General features: G+C 34.2%; 2 protein-coding genes and 3 non-coding genes across 6 annotated transcripts; 2 read left to right on the plus strand and 3 right to left on the minus strand.

Annotated features, from left to right (window-relative positions):
* Positions 1-645: 645 nt before the first annotated feature.
* Positions 646-11,285, plus strand: LOC112522660 (protein pleiotropic regulatory locus 1). Of its 2 annotated transcripts, none has more exons than XM_025131933.1 (18): positions 646-731; positions 1,451-1,655; positions 1,753-1,777; positions 2,180-2,285; positions 3,149-3,218; positions 3,393-3,455; positions 4,514-4,598; positions 5,715-5,807; positions 7,585-7,648; positions 7,757-7,842; positions 8,129-8,230; positions 8,332-8,415; positions 8,577-8,637; positions 8,904-8,970; positions 9,085-9,162; positions 10,049-10,113; positions 10,593-10,670; positions 10,759-11,285. In XM_025131933.1, exons 2-18 carry the CDS (start codon positions 1,519-1,521, stop codon positions 10,929-10,931), a joined length of 1,437 nt encoding a protein of 478 aa, XP_024987701.1. In that variant the 5' UTR covers positions 646-731; positions 1,451-1,518; the 3' UTR covers positions 10,932-11,285. The 2 variants fall into 2 exon arrangements, with proteins under 2 accessions (XP_024987701.1, XP_024987700.1); XM_025131932.1 differs by having other exon boundaries at positions 654-731; positions 1,374-1,655.
* Positions 11,286-16,097: 4,812 nt separating this feature from the next.
* Positions 16,098-21,045, plus strand: LOC112522595 (serine/threonine-protein kinase BSK7-like). The gene is made up of 11 exons (XM_025131828.1): positions 16,098-16,287; positions 16,690-16,789; positions 16,921-17,135; positions 17,526-17,661; positions 18,002-18,135; positions 18,224-18,329; positions 18,653-18,738; positions 19,015-19,203; positions 19,462-19,614; positions 20,045-20,158; positions 20,549-21,045. Exons 2-11 carry the CDS (start codon positions 16,711-16,713, stop codon positions 20,804-20,806), a joined length of 1,470 nt encoding a protein of 489 aa, XP_024987596.1. The 5' UTR covers positions 16,098-16,287; positions 16,690-16,710; the 3' UTR covers positions 20,807-21,045.
* Positions 21,046-21,646: 601 nt separating this feature from the next.
* On the minus strand, positions 21,647-21,718 carry TRNAC-GCA. The gene has a single exon. It is a non-coding gene; the product is annotated as a tRNA-Cys (tRNA).
* Positions 21,719-21,801: 83 nt separating this feature from the next.
* Positions 21,802-21,873, minus strand: TRNAC-GCA. The gene has a single exon. It is a non-coding gene; the product is annotated as a tRNA-Cys (tRNA).
* Positions 21,874-21,952: 79 nt separating this feature from the next.
* On the minus strand, positions 21,953-22,024 carry TRNAC-GCA. Its single transcript has one exon. It is a non-coding gene; the product is annotated as a tRNA-Cys (tRNA).
* Between the last annotated feature and the right edge of the window lie 938 nt (positions 22,025-22,962).

Consider the following 22,962-nt stretch of genomic DNA (forward strand, 5'->3'; position numbering starts at 1 on the left):
TTTTAATGCACAAATTACTATACAATTTATGCACAAAGTCTTAAAAGTCTTAAAAACAACTCATAATGATCAAGTACTATTACTTTATACATTCAGTCTTAAAATCTTTTAATCTACAATTAAAATAACATATAATACAAGTTACCAATGTACATTATTACCTTTTATTTTCATGTTCTCAAGATACTTTTGACACATTTCACCCATGCATTCACCCTCTTATACCTTTATGTCTTATCCCCATCCCCCAATATGAGATTCAAACTGATATTCACATGAGTTATTAAAAGTTCTCCCATTCAGTTACTCTAGAACTCTCGATCTCGTTCTCGATCTTTTGATTCTTTGTTCTTGGTGTAAATCGAACACATGTGTTGAGTTGTTTAAATATGTTGGATTTTAAATTGTCATATAATTTTTTTCATCGATAAACTGTAATTGAAATCATAACTCTTATTTATTCAGATTATATTAATATATAAAAATCAAATGTAACTTATATGATATTTAAATATTCTTCAATAAAACCAATGAAAGTTAAAATTCCTTAAAATTCCTAACACTAAGAATATGTAGCGATGTGAATTTATCTCCAAGTAAAAAGCCAAATAAACAAGATAACCGGAATCAATTGCCCAAATCAAAGCTCAGAGCCTCAAATACGGTACCCCTTCCACCGGCATCGCCTTCCTCAGCCCTCCAGCCTTAACCTGCCGCCATCGTCCTTCCTGGTAACCAATCTAAATCTTCGAGTTGAACTTCTTTTAATTTTTTATCTAAATATTTGAAAGTTCTCCGTTGAAGTTAGACGTTTATGCCGTAGTTATTAGTAGATGGTGTTAGTTTTCCTACTATATTCTTAAAAATTAGATGTTACAAGCTTGGACGCGGAGTTCGCATGTGTTTAGGGTTTTGTTTTGATATTCGGTCTCAAATTGTCGGTTTTAGGGTTTTGTTTTGTTTATATTCGAACTTCTGTTTCACTTAGAGTTGTAACTCTTTCTGATTTATATCCCATTGCGAGGGTTTCTATCTCAAATTATTGTTTTAAGGTCTGCAAGTGTCTGTATAACCGTAATTTGCCAGAAGCGTTAGCCATTGTAGAATCTTGAAGTGGCAATGAGGATGAAATAGGGGTGCTCTCAAGTTTTTGACTGGTTTTAGCTGTTACCAAATATTGCTCATGCTAGTGTAAGTTTACGAGTGGTATGTTTTAGCTGTTACCAAATATTGCTCATGCTAGTGTAAGTTTACGAGTGGTATTCACATCACTCGCTTGTAAGCTTCTGGTACTTATAGCCTTGGGCCTTGGTTATAGCTCTAGCTGTATAATACAGTAAGATAATTAGATAATGATCTGATTTTGATTTCAGTGAATAAAATTATTTGCTGACTATACACAAGAAGATCAACATTTTGCCAAACCTTACTTCAACATTTTCCTCTCCAGCTGCTTCGAGCTGCCACTTCCTTTGCATTCTTTTGGTATCTGCTGGGTCTCTTCGAACACACACAAAGATGCCAGGGCCAACAATGGAGTCAGAACTGCCAGTGGAACCACAATCACTGAAGAAGCTCAGCTTTAAATCCCTGAAACGGGCTCTCGATCTCTTTTCTCCTCTTCATTCTCAATTGCCCCCTCCTGACCTTGAGAGGTTTGTTTAAAACCCTAATTTTGATTTCTGAACGTACATATTCTCATCTAGTATGTCGATAATGTGATCTAATCATTTTTTACCTGATACACTACAGCAAGAAGATACGTATGAGCCATAAGGTTAGTAGCTCTCTATATTTTCACTCTATATATTCTTTCATGTATGCATGCTTTACCATGCTGTGTTTCTTTGATGCATATTAGTTTAATTGATTTCGGGTCCAAACGAACTACTTTTTTCATCCAATTTGTTATATAACATTCAAATTTTAGAGAAAAGTTTGAGAATCACATTAAACTGTAGCACAAATTTACACATTGAACCACATTTGATCTAATTTATAATAATATGCATTTTGATTTCAATTTGGAGTACTAGATGTTATATCAGAATTTAGATGTCAAGGATTATCCATCTTTTTCTGAACGAAAGGAACATGCACTATTGTTTCTTGTGTTTGTGCTTAATACCTTGTTATGTATATGATGTGGGTTTATGTGTGTGTTTTTGTGACGATGAAGCTACATGTTGAGTACGGTGGAATAAAAACCGTTCCAAACCAGCCTGCCAAAAATGCCTCGCAAAATCAAGTTGAGCCTTCGAACTCAAATGCTCTGGTGCTACCAGGTACCAGTAATTTTACATCTTTCTTATCCAGCAATAACGCCTGATACTAAGCATCTAAGCTTGTTTTGCATGTGTTGGATTGTTGAATTTTATTTACTGTAAATAAATAGTCATAGGATATTAGAATGTATGCTAAGCCTATGATTGCTCTTCTATGAGTAACCAATGGTCAGTCTTAAGGATGGTTGCTATTTATTGAACTAGAGCATTATGCCCAATGCAGACATGAAGTCAACTTCATTTAAACCAATAGGTTTTCTTCCAAACATAAGATCAATTTCCCAAATAAAAGGGAAAGACCTTCAACTTCGCATTAGACAAAATTACTTGCAATATTGAGACATTTTTAGTTCAATATAAGGCAGTATTTGGTCTAATATAAGACATTGTTTATAGCCTGTGAAGCTGTAGGTCTAATAAATTTGTCGAAAGTTTCATATATGTGCCTGTTTGGAATAAATCTGCCTCGCATGAGCAGAACATATCTTTACTTGGACGCATGAAAACCCGAAAGTACAGTGCCATTACTGATGGAGATTTTGAGAAGTCAAATTTCATCCTTGAGGGATTGGCTCACCTAACATTTTACTTTGGAATTAAACCTGGTTATTGACTGATGAACTGACTTAGATATAAACTGTATATCATGCATATAACTTTTTATGTTGAAGACCAATCTATGCCCAACAACAGTTCCTTTTAGTTTTTCTTATGAAATGAAACTTCCCGTGAAAGTGAAAACCAAAGTGTACCTCGATCAAATAACATTTTATGGATACGATAGTGAAGAATTGAAAAATGCCTTTAGATTATAACAGGATGAGGAGTTTCATCTTTTGACTTCTATCCAACTTTATTTGTAGGAACTGAAAGCTCTAAGAAGAATGGTACTCAGAGTGATTTAGCCCTTACTCCTGTTCAACCAAAGAACACGTAAGCATTATTTTTCTTTTTAATGGTTCTGCAGCAATATCCTCATTCCAATGTTCGTGAACCTGATACAAAATCCATTGTGTCTGCTGCCAGCATTTGTTGCTACCTTGATCTTCTTCTAGAAAATACTTTTAGTTGGAAACTGAATTGGTTATGTGAATTTCTGTTTGACAGAGGCGATGGTAACTTGACTGGAAAAAGTACTGCCGTCATTCCTGTTCATGGGACTTCAGACAGGTTTGGATTTGCTTGTACTTTTTACATATATTGAAAGCTCGTCTCTTTCTCCATATTTTGTAGTTTACTATCATGAAGGTTAAACTTCAAAATTTCTGCTTTTTAGTCAGTCTTCCTATAGTAAATTAGTAATTACATGGTTTTAAAATCGTTTGGGGCGAGGCGGCCCAAAACTGCACCTGAGGCGACGCCTCTTGGACCCTGGACGAGGCTTATGCCTTGGTTCAGTGAGCGGTTCAGTGAGGCTTGAGGCGGTGTCGAGGCATAGGCGACAGATGATCTGCTTTAGTAATGGCTTTTTTGGCTTTTTTATAAGCTTTATGGCAGCAGTAGTAATTTTTCTCTCTAGTATAAATTTCTCTTTTTATTTTAAAAAACTAAAAGTCAAAGCCCATTGGCCCCTGCGTGTACTTTTAATATTTTAATACTCTCAATCAAAAAGTGTGGTTTGACCCTTCCTCTTCCTCCAAGCAACCAATTTTTTCACACCCTCTCAGCCTATCTCACGGTTTCACTCTTTCTTCTGTCAAGATTCACTGAACAAGCGCCCTTAGTAATTTAGTATAATATATATTGTTTATATTTGTGTAGTATATACACATATTTTGGTGTATATGTATTTCCTCCTCTGTCTTACGCCTCGGACCACCTTGAGGCTTACGCCTCGAGGCCCGATTGCGCCGTTTAAAACCTTTAATGATACTTCCACCATACTTTGAAAATGTTATTTGACGTATCATAAATGCTGGAAGTATTTCAGATTATGCAATGTTACTGTTGCTACAATACAACAGACTGTTGAAACCTGGTTTTCCTTTTTATTTCTTTTTTCATTAGCTGTGATCAGTAGTAGTTCTATTAGAGCTCTATGTTCAAATATGCCAATGTGCCATTACTTTCCAACATGAATTAAATGTGCCCTGATGCATTCAGTTCAATTGTTATTGTATCCTACGAGGTTGCCTGTTAACATCAGCCCTTTTGTAACATCTTTTATAATTGCTACCTCTTTGAAGTCTCGTCTTTGTGGTTTTAATGGCTTGACTTGATTCTTGTAGGAATCTCTCAACTGCAGCCCTTATGGAGAGAATCCCTAGCAGGTGGCCACGTCCTGTATGGCATGCTCCATGGAAGAACTACAGAGTGAGAACCTTGATCTTTTATTTTTACAGTATATAATGTTCATATATGGCAAATACTCATGCACACTTCTCACCATTGGTGAGGTTTGAACCCTTGACCTCTTGGGAGGCTGGGCCTACCAGTAACCCGGGTATCGCTGGGCCAATGACCCTCTCGTGAGAGCCTTGATCTTCTAAGTGTGCAAGGGACTCCTGCTTGAATTTTTTTATATGTCTACTTAAATGGGTGAGGTTCACCCTCTGTATTTTAATGTATATGTTATATGAGCTGGATTTAGAAGCTGTGAGTTATATTTATGGTTGTTTGAATGACTTGCCTATAGGATGTCAATATTTGCATCCTATTATCAGATACCACTTCTGCTTGCATAATATAAAGTACTCCCTCCATCCCAAAATAAGTGTCCCACATTTTTATTTTAGTTTGTCCCAAAATAAGTGTACTTTGAAAATTAAGTGCCTACTTTCCAATTCCACCCTTAATTATGAAATGGAGAAATTCATTACTCCCTCTATTATTAAGGGTAGAGTTGTTATTTAGTTAATCAAAAGAGTATAATGATTACACATTTCTAGAACTGCGTGCCTTTTCTCTGTGGACATTTACTTTGGGACAAGGGAGTATGTTTTTATGTGTATACTTGCTTAGTTGATTCTATTTGAATTTCCATGACATGCACAATAGATTTTAGGACTATAAATAGATTATACATGCATAAGTAATGCCCAGGTACACTTGAACAATAAAGTATCATTAACCATAAATATTTGTAACCATAATTTTTTATTCATGATAAGTTGGTGCTTTCAGGGTAGATTAATGGTCTATTAGTACTTAAATGTAAAGACACCAGTGGTTTCTCTCTTGGAATCTCATCATCTCCTGGATGAGAGATCTCTTGCCTTTTTGAAGAGGATGGTGACAGTTTGCAGTTATCCGCATCTGCTTAACACACTTAGTTTTTTCTTTGCATCTCATATTTTGTGAATTTACTTATTTACATTTATATGGAACACCAACAATTTGCATATTTTATCCTTATACATAGCTAAGTAGTTGTCTAATTCTTTTTGTTGTCTTGTTTATGCCTATCAAACTGAACTAATATATCTGTAGGTCATCAGTGGCCATTTGGGATGGGTGAGATCTATCGCATTTGATCCAAGTAATCAGTGGTTCTGCACGGGCTCTGCTGATCGAACGATCAAGGTAATCATTATAATTCTTTTCAGTGCATGTTAGGGAACAAATATTATTTGCTCCAGTAAATTTTGTATATATGGGTTATTAAGATTGTGATTCCTTAGAAGAGTATGAGTTTTTTTGAAAAGGAGACAAGCCTTTTTTGACCATAAGATTATGAGCTTGTTTATTAGACTGGGTACATCATACATGTGTGCAATTGCTAAAGGTACTCCACCAATATCTGATGGTTCTCAACTCACTTTGTTCTGTCCATTATGGTTCTGGAATCATGGTTACCTGGGTTTTCCTGTAATGTCATGTGGCAATCTGGTTCCGACCGAACAGTATCAAAATAGTAAGCCTTCTACTACAATTATTGTCATTTATGTTACCGTTTGCTGTCTTAAAGATTAAGGTTTCTGATGGTCCCAGAAGAGTAGGTACATTAAGTTACCAACGTAAACATGTCTCTTCAAGAGCTGCTTTCGTCTTTTCTTTGATTGTGGTAAGTAAACTCTGAAATAGGTTGAAAGAGCTGGTCGAAAGCTTGATGGAAAAGTGAAAAAAAGCCTATATACCTTTATTTATTTTGTATATTATTTGTTCTTCTTTTTTAGCCTACCCAAAAGGTAGAAGGCTTAGGTTATTGTTTGATCCAGTAAAGTTAGAAGTCGGAACTCTATCTCAGGGACTCTTACACAAGATTCCTGGATATTTGCTCTTCTAGGCTGTGTTAGTTTGATACCATCGTAATCAAGCCACTTCATTACTTATAGCAATGAAGTCATGATCACACTCCCAAAATCCATCAGGTATTACTTCCACGTTGTTCCCTTCTCACCTTGCTAATTCATTTCCGGAACACATCATGTCTTAGTTTCCAACCGACGAGCTTACCTTTTCTCTAGAAATCTTAGCATCACACCTTCAATCATTCTACATAAACTTGTGTGGGGGTTTGGACATTTTTTTTAATCTGTACCCATTGAAGGTCCCAGCAGAGATGTTGGTCATCACTTTCTACCCTAGCATAAACCTCGTAGAAAATAAAACCACTTTACTAGGTGGATCAGAAATAACTATCAAAGTTAAATTATACATCATCATAAATATCTGGAAGCATATCCTTTGACATATGGGCCATTTAGGAGATCAAGTAACAGAACTATGAATGTGCCCTAAATTACAAGGATAATTCTCATTGATCATTGAAAAATATATATCAGCCAACTTCTAGCTAATCAATAATCTTGGAACTATGGAACATTTTCCAACATTAGATCAACGACATATTGATAATAGAAGTGCTTTAATCAGACATAACATGTTTAGATAGATATTCTGTGCATGTATTCGTGTGTGTGCCCATCTGCACTTGGGCATGCAAGTAGTCGGCAAGTTGTCATCGGTCATATCAAATATCTAAATGGATATATCTAGCAAATATGCAAATGGAGTGGATGTGAAGTGGATTAAATGCACTACTATATTCTTACCCATTTACTATTCAGATATATATTATCGTGTACGTATCTATTTTAAATAGATACAAATAATATCTGCATGAAATAAACGTGAAAGCAAACTATAATCATATTTCTGAATATCCGTTGACATCCCACTCATATAACATCTACTAAAACTTGTTTCACTGCTCTAAATTTTCACTCAATTTACCTCTAGTTTGGTAAAAACTAACACCAATTTGAGTTTACAGTTTTATGAATCATCAACAATTCTGTATCTATGAATCATTATTTTCTTAGACTGTCATTAAAGGAGTTTTATCGATTGTGGACAGATCTGGGATGTGGGATCAGGAAGATTAAGGTTGACACTCACAGGGCATATAGAACAAGTTCGAGGTTTGGTTTTTTAAATTAACTACTTGTTTGCTTATTAAGAAATTGACTAACCATGTTGCCATTGATCCTAACCACTTTGCATCTGAAACAAATATCCTATTTTTGCAGGCCTTGCTGTTAGCACTAGGCACACCTACATGTTCTCTGCTGGTGATGACAAACAAGTTAAATGCTGGGATCTAGAACAGAACAAGGTTGATCACTGACCAAAATAAAATCCACTGATCTTCATCCATCTTTTCCTTCTCTTTTCTCCTTTTTTTGAAAGTATATAGTATCTATACATTGAATACTCAGAAATCGTACTCAACATTGGTGAGGTATGAATGCCTTGACCTCCTGGGACGGTGGGCTCTAGCGGTGACCCGAGTACCGTTGGGCCAATGACTCTTTGGCTTCTTTTCTTTTTTTGTATGTGCAACTGCACAAGTAATCATTATGGGGTATGCTTTCTGAAATTTCTGTTTTTTGTTTTGAAAGGTTATTCGGTCATATCATGGCCATCTAAGTGGTGTATATTGCTTAGCACTTCATCCAACTATTGATGTTCTGCTTACTGGGGGTCGTGATTCTGTTTGCCGGGTATGGAATTAAACTGCTTAACATTGTTCCTTTTTTTGGTAGGACAATTGAATAGCTAATTTATAAAATTATGAAGTTTAACGTTTGGCATAATAATTTAGGTATGGGACATTCGCAGCAAGATGCAAATTCATGCTCTATCTGGTCATGACAATACAGTTTGTTCAGTTTTTACTCGACCTACGGTAAGAAATCCTAATAGGCTCAGATGTTTCTGTTTATCAAACTGTTTAAACTTATTTTGTACATCAAAGAAGAAAATATGTTCAAAATGAATCTAGAGATGTTTGTCATGATTACTGCTTTTTTATTGCTGAAAAGGTTAACATGGTATATGTTCTTCCAGGATCCTCAAGTTGTAACCGGCTCCCATGATTCAACCATTAAGTTCTGGGATCTTAGATATGGTAATACTTCTTTTTTAATGTTGAAGGCGGGGAAAGTTCAAATGATAACCTGGGAACCAACCATTTAATGAACCATTCATGATGAATAACCCTAACATATTCATGAATATTATTCAGCAAGAATACATGCATTTTCATTTTTCAGGATATTCATCATGAATAATTGGTTCCTAGGCTCTCTACATGTTTACGATTCTCATTTAAACTTGTGCTTGTTGAATGCTTATTTCATTGATATGGATTTAAGCTGGTCGCTCTTCTTCTAGGTAGAACAATGGCAACTCTTACCCATCATAAGAAATCAGTGCGTGCATTGGCCCAGCATCCTACCGAGTACGTATCGGTTTATTTCATATCATATTCCAACTATTTTATTTTTTGTTAACATGTCATTTTTGTTTACGTCTACCTGTGACCTTAAAACTAATTTGTCTTTTGATATTGCAGGGATAGTTTTGCTTCTGCATCAGCTGACAACATAAAAAAGTTCAGCCTTCCAAGAGGAGACTTTTTGCACAATATGCTGTGAGTTTTCCGTTTACCTACCTAAACAAAAAGTTTTACCAATATAAATGCAACAATTTTCTTTTAGGATGTCCCATTGTATATGCAATATTCTTTTTGTAGAAGTTTCAAATTACATTTTTGCTGCTAAGTGACGATTACGAAGCATGAAGTAATTGTTTTGGTCTAAAATATTTATCTATTATTTGTCAGTATTGAGGGGGTATATTAGATACGTACTTCAATCAAACTATATTCCAAGTCAGGATGGATGGAGTAGTATTTTGTGTGGGCTGTGTGATAAGCTTAATTAGATAGATATCTCCTACGATGTTTGACAGTTAGAAGTGTCTTATCAAGAAGAATTCATGTTGAAAATAGGATCAGGAGGTTACATATTGCTGATAGATGATCATAACAACTTAACGTCATGTGGCTTACTGTGTTGATTTCCATCTATTTCGTGTACTGGTGTGGTTTTTCGTTCTTACCCTCGAGATATTACCAGAATTGTGTAGTTATGATCAGTTGTTACCCTTCGGCTTTCAGTTGATATTTGTTGCTTTTCTAGCTTTCCTTTGGTCTCATGCTCGGTGCCATACTTGTTTGTTTTTTAGCAGCCAAATTGCTCTTACAAATAAATGGATGCAAATTTCTAATTGATATTAGAACTTGCTCGTAAACATAAAATTAAAGACCTAATATGGTTGGTGGGTTATCTCTCACTTGAGAAACAAAATTTTGCTTATTTGGTGCTACCCTCTGCATTTTATAATTGATATGTTGTTTGTGTAGCATCTTTATTATTTTGATTGAAATAAAAAAAAAATAGAAAAACAATACTTGTGTCATCTGTTTATATAAAGCAAATTCTAAGCAAGTTAATTCACTTGTTTTTCATCTGCAGTTCCCAACAAAAGACCATAATTAATGCTATGACAGTCAATGAAGAGGGTGTGTTGGCTACAGGAGGTGAGTTTCTTTACAATCGTCGTATGCTAATAATTGTGAATATATATATATATATATATATGTATGTATGTGTGCATGTGTGTGTGTAAGAGGAGTAAATAGTTAGCAGTGACTGCATAAATCTTGAGTAGCAGTCATTGACTCTTGCATCATGTGAAAAAGTGACTTACAACTTGCCATTTGATGCTTGCTGCTGGAAATTTGTTCCACTTCTCGTCGTTTCACACACACGTGTTAACTCGGTAAAGTTGTAACATGACTTTGGCATCTATCCTCCATTAATGTATTTCTTTTCTTGATTTAAGAAAAAGAACATATAATATAACATGAATATACGGAAAAAGGAGTGCGGATGAGTTGGAAGTCTTGAAAATAGTTAGAACTACAAAGCTAATGACTGCATTTTTGAAATATACAAAATTTTATTTGATCAAATACGTGTTCGATTAATCGAACATATATAATCTTTTTGATGAAAGGCGATAATGGGAGTTTGTGGTTCTGGGACTGGAAAAGCGGTCATAGTTTTCAACAATCTCAAACAATCGTTCAACCTGGTACGTGTTCTTTTATATCATCCTTTCATATATCAATCATTTACTTTTGCATGTATAGAGTATCCAAATCTTGTATTTCATTTTTCAGGTTCACTGGATAGCGAGGCTGGAATTTACGCATTATCTTACGACATAACAGGCTCGAGGCTCATTACATGTGAAGCCGACAAAACGATCAAAATGTGGAAAGAAGACGAAAACGCAACCCCTGAAACTCATCCCGTCAACTTCAAGCCACCGAAAGACATCCGTAGGTTTTAAATGAAAACTCACCCCATCAACTTAAAGCACCCCTAAAGCAAGTGGGTTTTAAGTGTGTTTTGGAACATGCCCAGAAGCCGGAATGAAGTTGGTTCGTCACCGGGTCCGTTGCAGGGAATATTTTAGAAGTTATTTTCGGGTTTTAAATTGTAATATTGAGTTATTTAGTACCTGAAAAAGCGTTGTATTAGGTTTTTTTGTGATAAAAATAGTAGTGACAGAAATGGGACCAGTGTTTAAGAAAGGAGGGCATTTGCAGGTTAGTTTTGAAAATATGCTTCCTGAAAGCTAAGTAGCATGCAAGGTTCTCTACTTATTTACTCATGTTATAAAGCGAGCGTGTTTGACTTGGTCCAAGCAATCTTTTTGAGGGGCCAAAGTGTCTACTCATATCATATGGTACAAAAGGACCAACTTTGATTTTCTTCTTGCTTTCCTTCTACTTCATTTTATATTCTTATTTTCCTTTGATAAGTTTTAGGGGCCGTTTACTTAATCACTTACCCGGTAAGCACTTATCGGTAAAATTCAACACTATCACTTACTTACCAGGTAAGATTTTATTCATCAAAACGTATTGTATACAACAACTTATCCCGGTCAGCGCTAACCTAAGAGTTTTCGTCCTCATTTATAGGGTAAGACTCTCGATTCTTTTAGTCTTTGCCATATTCATCCGGTAAAGTAAAGTGACTTGGTAAGCGCTTACCCGGGTAAGCATTTGGTAAACGGCACCTTAATGTTTCTCCAACGCCGTGTTCTCGAATTTCGAAAAGAAAAGGAAATGTACATGTGAGTGTGTATGCAAACAAGCGATGAACACATCATATATACACACATATTTTGTTATTATGAGAAAAAACACTTATAAACACTGTTGTGTACCGTTTATTAAATGCTTATTCGAATAAGTGCTTACCAAGTCAAATTATCTTACCGGATAAATATGGACAATAACCAAAAAACTTACCCGCTAAGAGCGAGGTAAGGATCAAAAGTCTTATCCGGTAAGCGATGACAACTAGTCTTGCCATGATTAGCAAAAGTGTTTCTTACTGGTGTCACACCAGAATAAATCAATAAGTTATTTTTATCCGTAATCCCAAACACCCTCTAAACCTTATATATAAGTACCTATCTGACCTCATTATATAAAAACCATACGAAAAATAACTGCCATTCCTTAATAAAATTGTTATACATATTTTACGATATATAATATTATATATTTGAAACGACACAAATATTATTTCCCTTTCATCATGTCTTGTGGAACACAAGAAATTAAATACACAAATCATTTATTGATGATGTTGTTAGCCCAATTTTCACATTGACTTTTTTCATATGAAACTATTAATTACAATATATCATAAATCTCAACCACTCTGAAAATATTTATTTCAAATATTATACAAAATTCATGCTATTTTCTTGTTGGTGACATATATTTTTAATAAGAGGTCGTTTATCCAATTGCTTACCCGATAAGCGCTTACCGACAGGAGTCAACACTATGATTTATTTTGATGCGCAAGATTTTAGTACATCAAAACATATCGAATGCAACAATTTATTGGATAAACGCTTACCTGAGTAAGAGTTGTCATCCTCACTTACTGGGTAAGACTCACCATCATTCTTATTTCTCTTACCCGGTAAGATTCGTGGCCCTTCTCATGTTCATCCGATAAAGAAATTTATCCGCTAAGTGTTTAGTAAACAACCCCTAAAACATACCCAACAATTATTTCATTATACATATAAACCGACTGTTAAAATTTTTTCTTTTAAAAAAGTACTAGAAGGGTATTTGCGCAATGCAACGAGATACATCTTGATTTTAATATTTTGTTTTATTCTTTATCTCGGACTCTCGGTTGATGTTATAATAAGCGATACTGTTTTTATTTTTGATTAAAATATAAATTTGAAGATATCATAAGAATTGACAAAAATATATCAATATTAGTATCAAATTAACTACTTAAATTTTTTCATTTTTTTGTGTAATTTTTTAATTCAACCTTTTATTATAATTTAATGTAGGTTCAATAACAAAGTAATTTATATTTAGTTTAATAATATAATTTGTGATAAGGATAATAATTAATTATTTTGTTAGAACTCAATAATTATCCTAATTGTATTTTAGATTTTTTATATTTTAAAATGAGATATTTATCCTCTATTTGATTATGTTTATCTGCAGTTAGTTACACGAATTCAAACATGAAGCTTTTATAAATTGTACTTGCGCACAATTTACTTGTAATCTTGAATTTTAAGTAATATGCATCAATAAATTAACTTCGTACATAAAAAATAATTTTTAAAAGTTTTTGTCAAATGCTTTATAATATAGTATAGATAACAAGTTTTTTTTTTATATTAGCCTAAAAACTTTAAGTTAGTTTTTTTTAATAAGCTCAAAAACATGGTTTTTATTGATTTATTCGGTTTGTTTAATTTTCTTAATTTTGATTTAAATTCATAAGATTTTTCTATTTACTTGTTATAAATCTAATTTATAGTTGAATATTTTTATTAATATTTTAAAAAAAAAAGAGAGGAAATGATGAAGACAGAAGTTGTGTGTTGGATGTGGGGACTTTTGGAATCATACTCCTTCTCATCGCACAATGCAATTTGACCATCTCTCTCTCTCTCCTTTTATTAAGTGATTGATTTCTGTAATAATTATATTTGACTTTTATTTTCTTGTAATTTATAATCTTATAATTAATTAATTTATACAAGAATAACACCAAACAAATCTAGTTTAAATATACATATATATCAATTAATATACCTGATAACTAAAATCTTGTACTGTGTTGTTATCACCAAAATTCTCCGGCCAATAATCAAACCGATAACATAATTTCTTTTACAAGCTTACGTCATCAAATTTTGATATACTTATTGAGTTTCTCATTTCTAATAATTATATACATACATATATATATATATATATGTGTGAGAGAGAGAGAGAGTTATTATACAACCCTTTAAATTTGTACAACCAATACAACTCAATCTCAATCGTCCATTTAATTAGATTAATATATGATTTCATAAAAGTTTTGATTATTTTCCTACTATAAAAATTGATCATAATTAATGAACTCTAGTCATCTTTCATAAATATTTAAATCATAATAAATGAACTCTCATTATTTCCATAAATATTTTAATTGATTGGGTTACATTGATTATACAAATGTGATGAGTTGCATTTGAAACGTCCTCCCTCTCTCTCTCTATATATATATATGCATAGTTATTATTATCATTAATCAGGGTCAAGGACGACTGGACGAGAGATATCCCATCCTGGCTCCATTCCAGATCAGCAAAGTTCAAGTTTTGTAGATATGTAATAATAATAAAATTTTGAGTTAAAATCAAGTGTAATTTTAATAAAACATTAATCATTTTTATTTTATTTTTCTTCCAAATCTTGATCAAATTTGTTAATCATGATAAAGTTATTTTAAATAGAAATAATAGTAAAGAATAATTATAATTTTACAATGTATATTTATCCAATGATGATGTCTTTTAAATGTCTGCTTTATGTTTTTCTATGTAGTTACATGCTAAACATATATCTTTTTTACTTATGCTTAATCATAGAGTTTAGTTTAATACAAGAATGAGACTTGGATTTCTTTACATTTACATAAATACACACACACACACACACACACACATATATATATATATATACTTGGGATCATATGAGACCAATAGTTTTTCGTGACACCCGTAAGACTAATTCTCAACCCTTGAATTAGATTTACAATCGTTAGATTTGAACATTCATAAACGCCACGAAACTTCTCAATAATTACAAAATTGTCACCATACAACTTTAGACCATTAGATCATTAACTTATAAAGTTGATCAATGAACATAAATTGGTCTTACGGGTCTCACGAAAAACCATTGATCTCACGTGAATCCAACCATATATATATATATATATTTGAATTACACATGCTTACAATCTCAAAATGAAATAACTTTGCATCATTTTCGTATATTTATTCTACAAACTAAAGTCAAATTTTAGATAAGTTAGAGACTGTTTGATAGTTGTTGAATGATTAAGTGTATACTGGTTAAAAGGCTCTTATGATGTAATACAAAATGAAATATAATTGTTTGATAATGTTCAGAATGAAATTATGGCGCTAAATGGTTAAGAAAGGTCCAAGATACAAATTCATTCAAAGAGTTTTAGAACCATTAAAATACAATTTTTTTTTGCTAAAGCCCAAACAAGATTCACCTTTTAACTATTTAAAAATTGCATCTTAATAAAACTATTAAGAGATAAATAAACAACTTCTAAATTATTTATGAAATCTTACTTTTAATTAAATTAAACAAACACAACTTATCATAAAAAAACACAAAATAAAATAAAATCAAACTAAATAAATCCAATATATTTCACTCTAAAATTTAGTATATACAAACAAATTTTGCATCTCAATTGTAGAAAGTTAACACCGTTAAGTCAAAGAACCATGAATGTTATGAAAATAAAAAGTTAAAAACCATCAGTATAAATAGTTTGTTTTAAGGATCAAATCCAAAATTTTAAACAAACGAAGGGACCACTAATATAATTTACTCTAAATTTTTTATTTTATTTTTATTACAAAAATATTAAATAAGTAATCAAACAATTTTATACTTTTTAAAGATGAACACATTGAAGAGAGCATCTATTGAAATAATTTAAAAGAGGTGATTATTAAATGAATTAATTAAAATATGTCTGTCATGTTACAAACTATAAAAAGCCTAACTGCATTCCTACTCACTTCCAAGAAGATTATAAAGATCTCAGCCAAGATATAATAACAATCTCTCTCTCTATCTCTCTCTCTCTCTCTCTATTCAGCTCAAATGTGTGTTCTGCACATATCAATCTAGGATCTTAAAATTGGGCTTATTTTTTTCTTCAAGAACCCTTTTTATATACCCCATAAACCCATTTCTGCAATTTGCTGTTTCCTAAAAGCACAAAAATTTCTGAGTCTTTGTGAAGTGGGTAATCTTGATTGTGTGTGTGTGTGTGTGTGTGTGTGTGGGGAGGGGCAATCTTGGTACTCGATGCGAAAATGTGGATCTTGTGGGAACCAAAAATTGGGGTTTAGATTAGTTCTTTTGATTTGATTTGATTTGATCTAGAAAAAGGGGGTTTAATTTTGACTTTTGAAGAGGTTTTAAGCCACCAGTTAGGGTTCTTCTGTGCAGAATCATAAAGAGAAATTTGACTTTCTTGCTTTTCACTTGTTGACTAGAAGAACACACAAGAAAATTTTGTTCAATAAAAGGGTAAGATTTTTGGTTCTCCCTTTTTGGGGTTTTGTCCCTTTTTGCTTCAAAGATTGATTCTGTGTATGTTAAATTAGGTTGGTTTTCATGTGTTCTACTTTAATCAGCAAAAAAACCCCAAAAGTTGTTTTTGGGTTTCTTTACAAATTCAAGATCCTCTTGCATGTTTAAATCTGAGGTGGAAATCTTTCTGTATTTGCAATTGATGTTGTGTTAATGCTGATCAAACATGTTTCCAATCTAGAATTTGAACCCATGATTGGAATTTGAGTGAATTTACTCAAATGTTTTAGGGTTCTTATCTTGCAAAAACGCCGGTTGGAAATCGTCTAAAACTCGTTCAATTTTGTGATTTTGATCTTGAAATTTGATGGATTTTTGTGTTCTGTTGTCAAAATTTAGGTCTTGTTTACTTTTGGCAACATGGGTTCGTTTTGCACCAAGCTCATTCCATGTTTGGTTTCACCAAATAAGGCATCGATTCTTGAAGATCCTAATGGTGGTATGTGTAACATGAGATATCATTTAAATGCTTATTTATAAGTGGGTTTGAGTTCTGTTTTCGATCAGTTTTAGGAATTATTTCGATAACTTGAAACGAAATCTGATTAAATTTGCCATTTTTTGGCGTAGGGAATGAAGAGGAAGTTGGTAACTTGCCTGTGTTCAAAGAATTCACCTTTGAGCAACTTAAAAATGCAACATCTGGTTTTGCTGTTGAAAACATTGTATCTGAGCATGGTGAGAAGGCTCCGAATGTCGTTTATAAAGGGAAACTCGAGAATCAAGTGAGGATAGCGGTTAAGCGCTTTAACCGATCGGCTTGGCCTGATTCCCGACAGTTTTTGGTATGGAATTCACTGTCTTTGCTAGAGTTTTGTTATATTATGTGAATTCTGCAGTACATTTGTAAATTGAAGACTGTCCCTACGGTGAAAGTTCAAACGAGAACCTAAGAATAGACTATTTCATGAATTATTCATAATGAATAATCCTAAAATATTCATGTATATTATATGAATATCATGATATTCATCATGAATAGTTGGTTCCTGGGATCTCAAAATGTTTATGGTTCCATTTTAACTTGACCTCTGTCCCTCTTATAAGAAGAATATACAAGATATGGACCTTATCGTGTTATATCCCATGATTGGGACATAATATCGTCACTGTTTTTAATCAAGATTTCTCGTATTGATCCTAAATACGTGATAATTCATCTTTCAAAACATCAGGAAGAAGCAAAATCTGTTGGTCAACTCCGTAATGTGAGGCTGGCAAATCTTCTTGGTTGCTGTTGCGAACATGATGAGCGGCTACTTGTGTCCGAGTATTTGCCCAATAATACGCTTGCAAAACATCTTTTTCACTGTAAGCATTCTTTCTTTTGTTATTCTCGCCGTGTCTTTTCTGAAGCATTAGAGATTCTAGACAAAAGGCCAAGTACAACGATCTTCTTTTGCATTTACTTTTCTATAAATTGTTCAAAATCGCCAACTTTTTCAGACAATAGTGTCTTATCGAGGTTTTTACAATGATGGTTAGTTAATGGAAAGCCAAATAGTTCAAAAAGTCGCTCACTTTTTTGTGGCTTTACCTTCGATGTTATGAGCGTATGTCTTGACCCCTCTGGGACCCTACCTCTGTGTGGGATATACTGGGTTTGTTAGGTTTATTATGAGCGACTTAATATAAATCTGTGTTGATTCAGGGGAGTCGCAGCCGATGAAATGGGCAATGAGGTTACGTGTGGTCTTACATCTAGCCGAAGCTCTTGAATATTGTACAAGTAAAGGCCGTGCTCTTTATCACGATCTCAATGCCTACAGAATTTTGTTTGATGAGGTGAAATTTATGAAATCAATTATAGTTTCAATTTATTTCCCGGTTTTTGAATTTGGATGTCGGTATTCATGCATTAGAATTTTTGCAGGAAGGTAATCCTAGACTTTCGTGCTTTGGTCTGATGAAGAATAGTCGGGATGGGAAAAGCTATAGCACGAATCTTGCATTTACTCCCCCCGAGTATTTGAGAACCGGTACATTCTTGTTTCAGTATACTTCTAATAACGTTACAAGATAAAGATGCGTTTTGACTTCAGAGGTCGAAGGGATCGATGTTTACTTTAAAATGAATTCATTGAAGTCCGTAGTTTTGATGCTATAATCTATCTATCGTTTACGACCCTCGAGCTTTTTAGAACCGTGTATTCTTGTTTCATTACAATTTTTCGTTATGCCGCGTGGAGATGCATTTTGACTTTGAGGTCAAAAGGCCCGATATTTAACTTTTATATTTGACCCAAATTCTTCAAGTTTGTTGTTGTGACGTTTTATTTGGAAATATGTTTTCGTTCCGTAGGAAGAGTGACACCCGAAAGTGTGATATATAGCTTTGGGACTCTTTTGCTTGATCTTCTCAGCGGGAAACACATTCCTCCAAGTCATGTAAGAATATGTCTCTGTTCTCTTCGTATGTGTACATATATGTGTGTGTGTGTGTGCACCCAATGTATGTATTTGTGACAAGTCGAGTCACGGTTCAAGTCTTTATGAGGCTTGAACCGTTGACCACCATGGAAGTTGGGATATACCGGTAACCGGTGCACCAAGACTCCTCAAAACTCCAAGCAGCCGAGGAACCTTGGTGCACCAAGGTGGAAAGGTTGTGTATGTATACATGTTTGAGCATATATATATATAATGTTTGGTTTATGATTCCAGGCTCTTGACTTGATAAGGGATCGGAACCTTCAAATGCTTACGGATTCATGCTTGGAAGGACAATTTTCTAACGATGATGGAACCGAGTTGGTGCGTTTGGCTTCTCGTTGTTTGCAGTATGAACCCCGAGAACGGCCAAATCCAAAATCACTAGTAGTTGCCTTGACTGCTCTTCAAAAGGAAACCGAGGTTAGTTGATAGGTTTGGTTCTCAAGCTTTGGCATCTCAGTTTGTTTCGGTTAAGAAAATTTGCAACCAATTAACACGGTTCATGTGGTGGTTTAGATCCATAGTCCAAACCGAAACCGCTTTCACTCGTAATTCTTATCCCCTTTCCCATGGAACATTTTGTTGGGGACCATTTACCGAAAAAAAAACCTAGTACTTTCAGAGCATTTATGGAAAATATGAGCTTATTATCACATAGTTTATGTCATTGATTTATAGGTTCCGTCGTACGTGCTGATGGGCATCCCGGCAACGACTTCATTCTCACCTCGATCGCCACTTGGTGAAGCTTGCTTGAGAATGGATTTGACTGCAATACATGAAATTCTAGAAACAATTTCGTATAAAGACGACGAAGGGCAAACAAACGAGGTTTTTCATATACTCTCGAGTATCTCGATTCATAGTTTCAACACCTAGGATCGACGTTCCTTCGTTAGCATAGACTTTTTTGTTGTCTAAATGTTTGCCTTTTTCTATTTATTATTAGAAAAAGACATTCTAGAAACGATGTGCGTCCACTTCTTGTTCAGGTTTCATGGGTCCCTTTTATGAAAAGTGGGACCCATGAAATTGGACCCACAAACTTTAAGGGGGTTCATGGATAAAGGTCAAACATGAAAAGTCAAAGGTTCGAATCTTCTCCTTGATTTGTGGGTCCGGTTTCCATGACGTCATGAGGGCAGATTAAGATGGAACCTATGACATGGTCGGAGAATAGGCGAAACGAAGAGGGCGGGTTTTTTGTGGTTTGTTTTGAATTTAAGATCTTGATTCTTATTCTTATAATTTATGGTTACAGCTCTCGTTTCAAATGTGGACCGACCAAATGCAAGAATCGCTAAATTCGAAGAAAAAGGGCGATACCGCGTTCCGGCACAAGGATTTCAAGGATGCAATAGAGTGCTATTCTCAGGTTCTTTTCTCTTGCAAGTTTTCAAATAAATATGATATGTCGTAAAAGTTCCGTCTATTGGTAAAATGTCTAAAATACCCTTTCAATCACCACCCGATAATGGGAGAATGTGCATTATCTCCATGTTCTCTACAAGTCACACTGTATTTAACTATTAGTCAAATGTCTAAAACGCCCTTTAGTACGTGACATCTAATAAGATCAAGAATAACCCGTGGGAGAAAATAGCCACTTCTCTCACTCGCTCGTCGTCCCTCTCTCATGAAAGATTGTCTCTCCTCTCGCGGCGGCTTTTAGTCATGTCTGTAGCCAGTTGCTAAAACGATTCAACCAGAATGAGATATTATCTAATCGTGGAAATGCCATGTCTTTTTCATCGGGTTTGTGCAGTTTGTCGAGCACGGACCGATGGTGTCGCCAACCGTCTTTGCTCGACGTAGTTTATCGTACCTCATGAACGACATGGCTCAGGAAGCATTGAGTGATGCAATGCAGGCTCAAGTCATCTCGCCCGTTTGGCACATTGCATTGTATCTACAAGCTGCCTCGCTTTTCGCCCTCAAAATGGAAAACGAAGCCCATGCCGCCCTCAAGGAGGGTGCAACGCTTGAAGCCAAGAGAACCGCAGCCTCCACCAACGGTCTGTGATATCTTTTGATGTAAATCTCTGCCATTTCTCGTCGACTTGAAATGTTTGACTTTGACTGGATGGTCAAACGCACCGCCTTCATAACGATCCGAGAAAGTGAAGATTTTGCCCTTTTTTCTTTGTCGATTTCGGGTTTTCATTTTTTCATATATTATGAGTAATTTGTGTTACTGGGAATAGAAAAATTGCATTCTTTTGTTGAAGATTTGAATGTAAAGCAAGAACTCGGTTGACTCTAGTTTGTGTACAAAAAGGTTTATTGTTTATTCTCTTGGTTCGGTTTCATAACATACGGGTCGGGTCGGGTTGGGTTTGATTGCGTTGAACCACGAACCATCTTTATGTTACTTGTTCTGTTCTAAAATAATTGTAGTCGTTCAATTAAAAAGTTTGATTATCAGTAAATACCTAAAATGTCCTTACAATATCAAGGAATTTTATGGATCATGAGTTATAGCTTAATTAGCTTAATGCTTTGGGTTGGAGTGTTTCTTTATGGCTTAATCATCAAGCCATTAAACCAAAATGGCTATATAAAATAATTCAGAATCCCTCACTTATCCTTCGTTAAGCCATTTCAACTAAAATGAAGATTTTTAAAATTTGTTATTTAAAATAGGAACTAACCCAATGTTGGTTCCTTTATGATGTAATTTTTATAGAGAAAACTACAAATTTGATTGGATAAAAGACAAAAAATCAACAGAATAATGAAGATGTCTCTCATTAATGGATTTTAGAGAAATAGACTAAATTGGATGTTATTGCAAACCATAATTACCATCTTTTACTTTTGAAAAAGTATGTTATTTTTGGGAGAATAAAAAATTCCCAATTTAAGGGCCCAACCGGGTTCGAACCGGTGACCTATTGATCTGCAGTCAATTGCTCTACCACTGAGCTATGGACCCGTTGTTGTTTGTCATCCTTTTTACATAAATATATAAGAGGATACAAATAATATTTGTGGGGATTAAAAAAGATAAAATAACTAAGGGCCCAACCGGGTTCGAACCGGTGACCTATTGATCTGCAGTCAATTGCTCTACCACTGAGCTATGGACCCGATGGTGTTTAACTTCCTTGTTAATAATATATAAATGAAGACAATAATATTTTTGGGATTAAAAAAGATTAATGGTTTAAGGGCCCAACCGGGTTCGAACCGGTGACCTATTGATCTGCAGTCAATTGCTCTACCACTGAGCTATGGACCCGTTGTTGTTTGGTGTCCTTGTTACATATCTAATATAAAAAACGTATTAAAATAGATTCAACGATGCAAACATGTGGTAGGCTTGGCTTTTATCAACACGCAGGGGTGTTAAAAAACCATTTTGACCATTCAAACTGATTGAATCAAGTCAAATCGGATCATTTTTTACGGTTGAACGGTTTGAAGGTCCGGTTCAATCTGAAAAATATTCAAACCGCTCGATTCGATCTGGTCTGGTCTGGTCTATGGTCTGAACATTTTTTTGAGCGGTATAGACCATAGATCGAATCGACCACCAAATATATATATATATATATAGACTTGAGATCATGTGAGACCAATGATTTTTCGTGAGACCCGTAAGACCAATTCTCAACCCTTGGATTAGATCTATAATCTGACAATCTAAACATTCATAAACGCCACGAGATTTCTTAATAATTACCAAATTGCCACCGTGCAATTTAGACCGTTAGATCATTAACTTATAAAGTTGATCAATGAACATAAATTGGTCTTACGGGTCTCACGAAAAACCTTTGGTCTCACGTGAACCCAACCCTATATATATATATATATATATATATATATATATATTAATTATATTTAGTGTTCATATTGTAGGGTCCAGTTTCATAACCAATTACAAAAATTCGTCTAAGACTATATTTTTAATTTTTAGTTTTCTTTTCTCAATTGATCGCGTTTTCTAAATTGACAAATTCTGAAATCATTCAAAAATCAAATCCAGAATTCCAAATCATCCTTCACTTTGATCGATCTTCGTCCAAAATTCCAACTATTGTTGCTTGATTTGTTTAATGTTCTTCAAGTTGGTCAATATTTTCTAGAGATAGACGGTTTTTTATGATTCGATATATTATTTTTTAATAATGTATATTGAAAGAAATTTCATTTTAGTTAGATATTATGTTTTTT

Source organism: Cynara cardunculus (assembly GCF_001531365.2).
Source record: "Cynara cardunculus var. scolymus isolate 2C chromosome LG 12, CcrdV1, whole genome shotgun sequence".
Classification (NCBI taxonomy): domain Eukaryota; kingdom Viridiplantae; phylum Streptophyta; class Magnoliopsida; order Asterales; family Asteraceae; genus Cynara; species Cynara cardunculus.